This window comes from Chenopodium quinoa, unplaced genomic scaffold, assembly GCF_001683475.1.
Source record: "Chenopodium quinoa cultivar QQ74 unplaced genomic scaffold, ASM168347v1, whole genome shotgun sequence".
In the NCBI taxonomy this organism is placed as follows: Eukaryota; Viridiplantae; Streptophyta; class Magnoliopsida; order Caryophyllales; family Amaranthaceae; genus Chenopodium; species Chenopodium quinoa.
Window position 1 is genome coordinate 2,518,394 of NW_018745410.1, and position 10,825 is coordinate 2,529,218.

The 10,825-nt window shown below is 36.4% G+C and overlaps 1 protein-coding gene across 2 annotated transcripts; it reads left to right on the plus strand.

The window, feature by feature from the left end:
* The first annotated feature begins 584 nt into the window (after positions 1-584).
* On the plus strand, positions 585-9,141 carry LOC110713108 (E3 ubiquitin-protein ligase RING1-like). 2 transcript variants are annotated; one of them, XM_021891566.1, is made up of 2 exons: positions 585-2,252; positions 3,420-8,905. In XM_021891566.1, the coding sequence occupies exon 1, from the start codon at positions 1,046-1,048 to the stop codon at positions 2,234-2,236; it is 1,191 nt and encodes a 396-aa protein (XP_021747258.1). In that variant the 5' UTR covers positions 585-1,045; the 3' UTR covers positions 2,237-2,252; positions 3,420-8,905. The 2 variants fall into 2 exon arrangements, with proteins under 2 accessions (XP_021747258.1, XP_021747256.1); XM_021891564.1 differs by lacking the exon at positions 3,420-8,905 and adding an exon at positions 8,915-9,141 and having other exon boundaries at positions 596-2,252.
* The last annotated feature ends 1,684 nt before the right edge of the window (positions 9,142-10,825 follow it).

Here is a 10,825-nt window from a genome sequence, read left to right on the forward strand (position 1 = left end):
GACTTTCCATTGAGCGCATTTTGCGCTAAAGGAGTGGAAGTGTCGCACTATCATATCTCATATATACATTTTTTTAGCTTGGGATCCCCTATTCAAAGATCCTGAATCCATTCTCACTACTAAACCACCAACTCCACATGCATGGATGCATCTTGCCAGGTCGCCTAGGAGGCCCCTTCATATATACTCTTTCAAACTTAATTTCAACGGGTCACTCAAAAACAATTCAACAGCAACATGTGTTATCTTAAGAGACAGTGCCGGTACTCTGATTGAAGCTCACACCTTTAACCTTGGCAATACCAACGTCTTCGTTGTAGAGGTTAAAACTCTCACAAAGGCATTCTTCTCACTATCCATCACAAAACTCAACATTTGCACATAATGGCGATAATATCCTTGTAGTTAATGCTCTAAAAAGGAATTGGTCTACGCTATGACAAATCGTCCACATCATCACCGACATCCAGAGAATCCTCCAACATTTTCACAATTGAGAAATCCTTTACATTTACAGAGAAGCAAACAAAGCTGCATATTGGATCGTCAATGTAGGACATCTTGTTAGTGATAACATAGATATTACCCTTAATATTAACTCATCCTTATACGTTGTACCCCATTATCTCCTTAGATGCGCTAGGTATTTCCCTCGTTGTGTATCACTTTTCCTCTTTTTCTTACCTTTTTATATTTAAAAAAAAAATTGTATTAAATCATCCTTTCAAGAAATCTAGTAAATACAAAGGGATTTCTCTTAGGAATCTTAAATGATTTCCATTACCCTATTTATAAGTGTGTATTATAATCCCCTTTACCCAATTGATCAGCAATATTCTTCTCTTTCCCCCCTTCTCCAACCCCACCTACACCCACCACCGAAATATAGCATATCAAGATTCAATTTAATCATATCATAGAAAGAAAAATAATCACAAAAACAAACACATTTAAAAAAAAAAAAAAAAAAAAAAAAAAAAAAAAAAAAACTAGCCTCATTCCCTCGCATAACAACAGCAGTCTTTTCCTTGAACCACCAACAACAATGTCTTCCGGCGCCATTGACGACCCTTCCACCACCACCACAACCTTCTCTCAAACACCACAACACTACTTCTGCTATCAATGCAATCGCACCGTCTCTCTCTCTCCTTCTTCTTCTTCCTCCGAAGAGCTCGCTTGCCCCCATTGCAATGGCGGTTTCCTCGAAGAAGTCGAAAACCCTAATCCTTCTTCCTATTCTTCTTCCTCTTCTTTCGCTCAATTCTTCTCTCCTCCTCCTTCTGCTTCCGCCGCCGATCACCTCGCACCCTTTGCCCCTTTCTTCTTCCCCCCTTCTTCTTCTTCTTCCGCCGCTTCTCCTATTGAGCCTATCGACCTCTCCGCCATATTCGGGGGTGGAGCTTTTGGAGGTTCTGGTAATGGCGGAAATGGGGGTAATCAGAGATCCCCTTTTCAGGAAACCGATGTTTTCAACCCTCTTCAATTTCTTCAGAGTTATCTTCAGACTATGCGAGCTGGGGGTGCTAACATTCAATTTGTTATTGAGAACGCTAACCCTGAACAAGGTGGTGGTGGTGGTGGTGGGAATTTTAGGTTACCCTCGAATTTGGGGGATTATTTCTTTGGACCAGGGTTGGAGCAGTTGATTCAGCAGCTAGCGGAGAATGATCCGAATCGATACGGTACGCCACCGGCCTCAAAATCCGCTGTCGAGGGGCTTCCAATTGTTAAAGTAACGGAGGAATTGCTGTTATCTGATTCTTCACAATGTGCTGTTTGTATGGATGAGTTTCAACTTGGTGCTGAAGCTAAACAGATGCCTTGTAAACATGTTTTTCATTCTGATTGTATTCTTCCTTGGTTGGAGTTGCATAATTCTTGCCCTGTTTGCCGCCATGAGTTGCCTACCGATGATCCTGATTATGAGCAGAGGATTCGGAACCGAAGGGAGAATCCGGGATCTGGTGACGGTGTTGGTGCTGGTGGCGGTGGTAATGGTGATGGGGGTGGTAATGGTAATAGAATTGGTGGTGATGGGGTGTCGTCTGAGGCGGGTTCGCAGAATGATCGGACTGTGGAGAGGAGTTTTAACATTTCGTTGCCTTGGCCGTTTAGAAATGTTGGGTCTTCAGCCGAGGGGAGTAATGCTTCTGGTGATGGTAATGAGGCGAACCCGAGGAGGAGGGGGAATCCAGACTTTGGATCAGAAACCCGAACAGAAGACCTTGATTAATGCTGGTGTCTGTTAGGTATATTTTGTTGCTTTTTGTTCTGTGTTTGTTTCTTTGTGGTTCTATGATCCTCAATTTGGTTTAGTATTCTTAGTTATTCTTAGTTGATTTGGTTTAGTATTCTTAGTTATTCAAGTTTAATGTTATGGTTGTGCTTTGTTTTGATTCTCATCGCTGGAATGATATTGAATAATATTTTTGGACGTGCATTGATGATTAGATGATATTCAAGTATCACAGAATGATAGTGGTTTATATTTTTGGATGTGCATTCACTGCATTGATAATTAGATGATATTCATGTATCAAACCGAATACGGTGATTTATTTCTAGATTTTCTTAATTATGATTAATTATTGGAGATTGTTATGCAAAGCTAACACTGTTGAGATATAGGTAAATGAGTAAATGGTGGTGGCAGCATATGTATTTGAGTATTTCACCAATCGTACTATTGGACAAGCAGAAACAGCATTAGTTGCATAGACTTGTATTTTCATGGGATTATAAAACTAGATTAATTAAAGTTAAGAAAGTGAGGGCCTTGTACACATTTTGTTTTGGTTGCTGTCCCCCTCTTTTTGGGGACAGGAAGCATATTCTTTGCCTAGTTTGTAAGCACCAATTGTTCCTTCCTTCAATTTTGCCCAATCTACTGGATTTTCTAGGTCATGCATTCTAGGAGTCGAAGTCCAATCACACTATTGTTTTGTCCTTTAGATAAACTTGAGTATGACCAACATCAACTGATCAGTGGTTTTCTTTACCCTGTTCATGTGAAGAACATTACGTTGTTGATAAACTTAAGAAGCATAAAATTTAGAAGACCTTTATTTTATCAGATGTTCTTGTCTAGCTTATGGATACTTCAGAAGTTAACAAGCGTCAGATAAAAGAGATTAGACTGAAAACCTTCTAATGTTAAGCAGCTTTTGGCTTGGATCAAAATCTTATTAAAGTTGTGTGGAATAATAGGGCCATCTAATTGATTTCAGACCGTTCCCTTGATTTATGTCGTTTCCTTCCTAAGTGTCATACTTCGTTTTGTTATTTCTCATCATAATACTCTGTGGCTCTATGAAAATTGAGATTGAAAATGTCTAGGCTACCTTCAGTTTACTTTTTTTCTCCTTGTATATGCTTATAGCATTTAGTCTTTGTGACATTTTAGTTTCCTGATATAGTATTGAAGATTTGAAATAAAGATGGAGTAATAGAACATGAAAATGAGGATAGTTGGTTCTTCGTCGAAATTTGGTCAATATAAAGGTTTGTTCCTTCTCTGATTGAGTATGATGGTTGTTTCTACGAGCTTCCATGTTGTTTGCTGTTGTCTTCTGAGTTTAGCACTGTATATCCAGCATTTCTAAAGCTGTCATTGCGGATGATTTTAAGTATTTGCTGTTTTGCATTCTGTTTTGGTCATTCCTTGTATGGCCTGGAGCTGATAGAATGATGAGATATAATGACATTTAGCAAATTTAATTGCAGATATACTATGTTTTCATTATGAATGAATGTAATTACTAAGCTTTTTACATTACATAATATAATTTACAACTTGATAGATGATAGGCTTGCTTTATTAATTTCACTCAATTACCATAGAAGTTCCTCTGTCATCACCTGCTGTTGGCCAAAAAGTCTTATTACAACACATCATTCTGTTGTACTAGTGCTGTCTGTGTATGTATTTTATTGAATGGATATGATGAATACTTAACAAGATCATTATAATAATCAGGAAGTATGGAAAAGCTTGACTTGTCTATCTTAGATACTTCTAATGAGTTTGACACTTTTAAATAGTCTTAGTCAATTAGCAATGACAGACTTTATTGAACAAGAAGCTTAGAGGTTAGGTAATCATAATGCTCGAGTTGTCCATTTATTAGTTTGGGAAGGAATTGGTATGCATGGAATATGGAGGTGTGTAAGATCACTAAGATGTGGCTGAAAAGGCAGTGCCATCACATTGGATTTTCCTGAGTTTGGAGAAGTTTAATTAACCTGCTGTTTGTTATTGGTGCCACTCGACTTCTTTCATTGTATCTCTCTCATAATGTAATTAATTAGTGCACATGATTCAAAAAGGATTCTTGAGGTTTTCATTTTCGACTTGCCTTTGCTCATTAACTTGTAAAACCATAAAGCCACTCAGCAATATAATTTGGATACTGAGCAATTTAATTTAGATACTGAGCAATTAAATGTAGATACTGAGCAATTTAATTTAGATGCTGAGCTTGTTGTGTCAGAAAGAGAATCTTACAGTTAGAGGACCAGAATTCATAAAATTTAGCTTCTTAATCATATGAAATTTGGATTTTAAAATTTGTCTTCTTGTTGTAATGTACTTGTGCTACGATTGTAGACTATTCAAGTTGCTCAGTTTTATTGGGTTGTCTAGTTATCTTAGTTTATATGTTTTTTGCAAGGTAATAGTCATCAAGTGAAGAAGATATTTGGATTAGGGACCAAGTTTTGTATGCATGTAGTAAAACTTGATCACAGATCAGAGCAAAGAAAAGTTTTAGTTTGTTTAAAAAATAAATCTAGTTTATGGACCAGTTGAGGATTTACATATGGACCTGGGGGCTATATTGCATCTTATGGATCAATCCCTCAATGAACTAAATTTTCTCTTTCTGGTTGTTTCTTTAGCATCTTCGATTTGAATGCTGAGATTTTTGATGTGCTGTGACCATTCTTGAATTACATAAAGCAGACCATAGACATCAAAGTCTACTTGCTGGGTCTTCTAGTGACAATGTTGCAATTGAGTTATTTAGTTATTGTTTTCAATTCATCTACTTGAGCGGTAAGGGACTTTTCAAGTGCTATACTGCTATGTCACAATGTAAAACTTAGTATGTTTATTTTTCCACAAATATTGCACCATGTTGACTTTCGAGTATTCACACGCTCTTGCACAACATAGACTGACATAGGATAGGAATTCAGTGTTGTAAGCGTGACCAGAAGTGGTCATCCATATTCTGGAAGCACTATATCTTGTTGGGGCGGGGCAATCTAATGTGGCAGAAAGGCAGAAGACATAGAATGGAGATAATGAGGGAGAATTGTAGAGCAGGGAATTATGAAATCATTGAAAAATGAATCGAATCAATCATCTTAAAAAGGGAGATAATAGGAAGATTGAAGAGCAGTGATGTGTTAAAACATAAGAAATGGAATCAAAACAAACATGGGAAGGAAAGTGGTAAAGTCCGTTTCTGTTTTTAACAGCCTTTACTGCACTATTTTGTTTCTTTTTGGGGACTTGAACCAAGCAAGGTCTCAGTTTAAATTATGAAATAGAAAATAATCCCTATACAGAAGTCCATTTTTCTTTTTTGGTGATTTGATAATTCATAAGGTTATGTCTTAAATCAGAAGGGTTCATTTTGAATTACATGAATAATGGTTATATGACTCAATGTTCAAAGAATCTCATTACGCAGTGCAGGGTTGCATAGTAGGACAGTTTGTGGCTTGGAGCTCTAGAAAATACCGTGTGCTGAGTGCATACTCTTTGGTCTATCTCCTTGTATAAGTCTGCTGCTGTTAACTCTCATGTAGCCTCTAAAACCACTTACAATTTTGATAGGTTCTCTATGTGATGATGTGGGTACTGGGTACTTGGGGGTAAACATTTACATATGCTGATTGTGGCACAAAAAATTAGGCCTAGTGTCAAATTTTCACTTTATCCGCTTTATAACTTGTCTGCTACTCCCTCCGTTCCGATATTAAGTGCTCATTTCTCATTTTTCATGGATTTTAATGCACAAGGATAAAGCAATTGGATTCCTTTCAAAGCAATGATTGGTGATTTCTTAATAGGAAAAAGGAAGAGGAGTGAAATGAGTGGGTGGGAATTAAAAGCAAAAGTGAATTGTCAAGTACAATAAAATGAGTGAGTGGGTGGGAGAATTTATGACAAGTGGATGGAATCCTTGGAGAAATAGGGGATTTAATATTAGAGATTAGGGTAAAATGGTCCTAAATAATAGGCCAATATTGGAAGTAAGCACTTAAAGTTGGGACACCCGAAAATGAATATACTTCCTCCGTTTCTAAATAGATGACCCATAGCTCTTGGCACTGTTTTTAAGGAAGAGGAGAGAGAATGTATAATTAATCATAGTTTGTTTGTAAAGCATATTAATTAAATAGTTAAATAAATTAATCAAACATTATCAGTTGCCAAACCCACCACCGACACCACCTTAACACTCTCCCATCACCTTAAACTTCACAGACCACCATGCCCGCCGATGCTGCTGCCCTTATCTCAACTATCCCTCGACCCTCGTCGCTGTCACCCACTTCTAGACCACCGCCGTTGTTGCCACCCCATCAAAACTACCACCGCAGCCGCCCTCTTCTAAACCACCACCGCTGCCGCCCGACCTTCTTCTAAATTAAACTACCACCCCGTTGCCATAGTCCAAACCACCACCACCACCACTGTACCACCCATATTTATCCCTTAAAAAAAAATGGGCTTGAATTTTTGAGATCTGAAGAAAGAAAATCAAGAAATCAAACCAACACCACTCATATGCAATCTTTCAAATCTAAATTTTTGGAGGTGGGACTTGAAAGTGTTGGTGGTCGTGGGTGGGTTATGGATCTAGTGGTTGAGGAAGGAAAGTGGTTAAGGTTAGAGAAAATAAAGGAGAGAGAAAGAAGGTGGTTGTGATGGTGAACATGGTGGTCTGGTGGCTACGATGGTCGTCCGACGAGGAAGCAAAGGGTAATTTGGTGGTGGTTCGTTAGATCGGGGCTATGCTTTCGGTGGTAGTTCTTTTGAAAAAGTTAGTTTGGTGGTGGTTCGGTAAATCGGAGTGGTGGGTTTGGTGGTGGTTTTTTAAGGGTGGTGGTTCGGTTGGTCGGAGTGGTAGGATGGCTGGTGTTGGGTTATGGAGATGGTGGTTGGGGTTGGGCTGATTATATAGAGGTTAGATAATTAGGTGGGAATGAGGTTGGTTAATTGTGGGTGATTATAAAATAAAACTTTCCATTTATAGTATAGGTCAAGTATTGTGACATTTCCTTTTAAGGAATGTTAGTCATATAAATAGAAACGGAGGAAGTAAGCACTTATTAATGGATGGAGGGAGTCTTTATTGTCTGAAATTGTAGTACTTGTTTAATTGAAAAATCTTTAGCTGAAGAGATTGATTGAAGATGATCTGCTCATCACTTGCTTTATTGATATTTGATTTACCCATTTGCTCTTTGTATTGAAAATTGTTCCCAACTGGTATAGCATTATTGTTATCGAAACAAGTGATATGTGATGTGAACTTAATTTTGCTGTTTTGTATCAACTTCATCTTGAAAGCTGCTCCAGCAGTGCAGTTATGCTACTTGACGTTATCTTCTTGGATTCAAGTATATGTATCTGGCATCTCCTAGTGTTTAATAACTTTAATTAGGTTATTTTGTGAAAAAATTTCCCACGATTAGCCCCTTTTATATCCATGTTTTTTTTTTTTTTACCTAAGATGAATTGAAGAGTATGAGAAACATAATGTTGTTGTGTCATGAAAATCTGCGGTGTAGTGGAAAAAATGTGTAGAAATGTTGATTTGCTACGTTTCTGTGTCTTCTGGTTTGGCTGGCTTCTTTCTACGGTCTTCACTGGCTTGGTTTTATGTTTCTAGTTAATGATCGATAATCCACTTTATTGTTACTAGTCTTTGACAGCTTTGTATTATGTAAGGTCATAATCTATAGTATCCTAGTCATGCCATTGAAAGATATTGCATGAATATCCTATATGAATGTGGTGATTTTGTTTCCCTTTGCATTGTATGTGCTTCTTTCACGATTTTCTTTACCACTCAACTATTCACATTTATTAGGGAGCATTGTTTTTGTTATCAGAAATGAATACATTGCTATTGCCTGGATTAATGAGCTTGAATTGTGCTATTAATGAGAAGTCTTGGTCTCTTGGATAGTGTTTGTGTTTATTATTTCCCAATTTTCTGCTTACAGATTTTATATATTACATTGGTTAATGGTTCTTGGTTCTTGGTTGTCCATTATATGCAGCATGGTCTCAGTCTGCTCTGCTTTGGTACTAGTAGAGTGCTGGAGGTTTAAAACTAGAAGTCATTGATATAGTGGTACTGATAACCTTACGTAATTTTACAAACATAATTCTGACTACTGTTTTGGGTTGATGAAATTGGGATGGATTTGGGAATGGGGTTGAAGATTAGAGGTGGCATTGCTTGTTAGCAGGTATGCCATTGGCAACGCCTCCCCTCCTTGCAGTATATGCCAAAGCCAAGCTGTTTCCATCACTCACTAAACTAGAGGAATTATCAAGTGTTTTCCTTGTCACCAATTACTGCTTGATATCCAAAGTTTCTTTTCATAGTCTCCTAACATCTAAGAAGCTTGTTTTTCAAAACTTCACTCTTTGGCTACCGTAGTTGGAATAGTAAAAGTAACACAACGTTTGTTGACACGTGCATAGATTTTATCTTTTGGGCTTTTCCGATACCTTAATACCTTCTTTGTCCTTAGGTCTCTTAATGAAGAATGAATCGGACCTTTGCTGTTCTGTTATGTCTAGTTCTTTCGTAGTTACCAATTTTATATTCACTTGCGTATCATATGGCAATTACTAATGGATCTTGTTTGTATGTTCCTGCAGGGTGCATCTGTAAGATTTGGGAGAAATACAATTGTTTTTATACAGTGAAGATTAGCTGAGATACATTCTTATCTTTAATGGTAATAATTGTAGGTAAACTGTATACTCGTTCATGGTTCAAATTTATCTCAATATAGACTCAAAACAAATGTGGCCCTTGAAAAATTTTGTATTTTAATGTGTATTCTATACAGAATATGATATTATGCTGTTTGGCCCCTGCTTTCTGTTTCTTGCGAGTTTTTTCTTTAAAAATATATATGCGCCCTGCCAATCTTGGTTGCTTAAGAAAAGATGGTTGATTAATGAACCATTGCCATGGTGGCGTTTTCACACCTTAAGCGAGGCACTTCATGTCTTTTTGCATGATGTGAAACGTTACAACATTATCAAATTACTCGATGTAATCTGAAAATGGTACTAGCAAGTAACACAGCTACATGCCAATACATTGCAGACGTTTGCGAGTACCCCCCGTTTCCCCTCAAGTTGAGGTTATTGATATTTTACAATGGTCAGAAATCTAACAGGTACAGGATAAAATGAACAGTACTTTCAATGGTGTTTTAGTAAAAGCATGCCCTTATTTCAGGCACAAGGTAGGCATACTTGCTGTGTGAGCCTCAGCCATCGGCTGAAAGTCAGCTAACTTAAACAATTGTAGCATCTACAATGTTGGCGTGAACACTTGGAAATTATGTGCCGATGAAAGGAATGGCGCTGTTCTGCGCCGGATTACAATTAGTCTAAGGCTTATTCGTAGACTTGACAATAGCAGCAAATGGGTGGTAGAAAACCTAAAACAAGCAGGATGAACTTGGATGTTAAGCATACAAATTGACGATTCCCCTTTTCGGGGCCTCCTGGTGAAATCCATCAGAAATAAAATGAGCATGGCTTGGGGATTAACTGGTTATGCATTATGTGTGTGTGAATAATAGACAATACTGTATGCTTTTTTTTTTTTTTTTTTTTTTTTTTTGAAGAATAATAGTAACTTTTTTTTTTTAACTAAACTATGAATATCATAATATAATATTATGAAGTAATAAGTTTTGCTTTGTTGTTTTTCACTAGAGGACATGAGAATGAAATATAACATATCCTATTATTAAGGTCTCTACTCTCTAGTGTTATAACTTGATGTTGAGGATACAAATATGAGACAAACCATTAAACTAATTATTCTCTCAAATATTTTTATTTTTTTTTTTATTTTTTTTATTTTTTTTAACATATGCTTAACCTATTTAGAATTAGTTAAAAACAAAAAATGAATTCAGAGAATCCTTAACAATGAACAATTAAAATTATTTGTGTTACTATTTTAATAAAATAATATTTAAAAATGAGGGATTGATGAACACTTCCATGAACAATTGTGATTGGTTTGGTTTATCAAATCATATGTGAATTTTGTTCGTCTGGCAAAAATAAGGCTTTGTTGATTTCTTGTGGTCCAAAATGTAGCATAATGTTCTCTAATGTACTAAAGCGACATTGTTTTTATTTTAAAAAAATCGCTAACACAGGCAGACTACATAAGCTTGCAAAGTGTCATGATGCATGCCGTTGGATCTCCAACGGTTAAGTAACGTTACAATTTTTGTAACGTTAATAATTTTAAACATTATTTAAAAAATACCAACATTCATATTTTTTCGTTTTCTATAAATAGACACCCTTATTGTTATAATTTTGACAATCTCAAAAATTACCTCTTTTTGAAACCATATTTTTCTTGAAAAAGAAACAGTTAGTGTCTTAATTTAATTCCTTCCACAAACCTAGCAAAAAAATTTAAAAATTTTGGATCCAAATATTCTTAATTATGCTTTTTAAAATCCAAAGCCTCCAACAAAGTACAAAATTTTTTTTTTTAAAAAAATCTACAACAAAATCCACCCAATT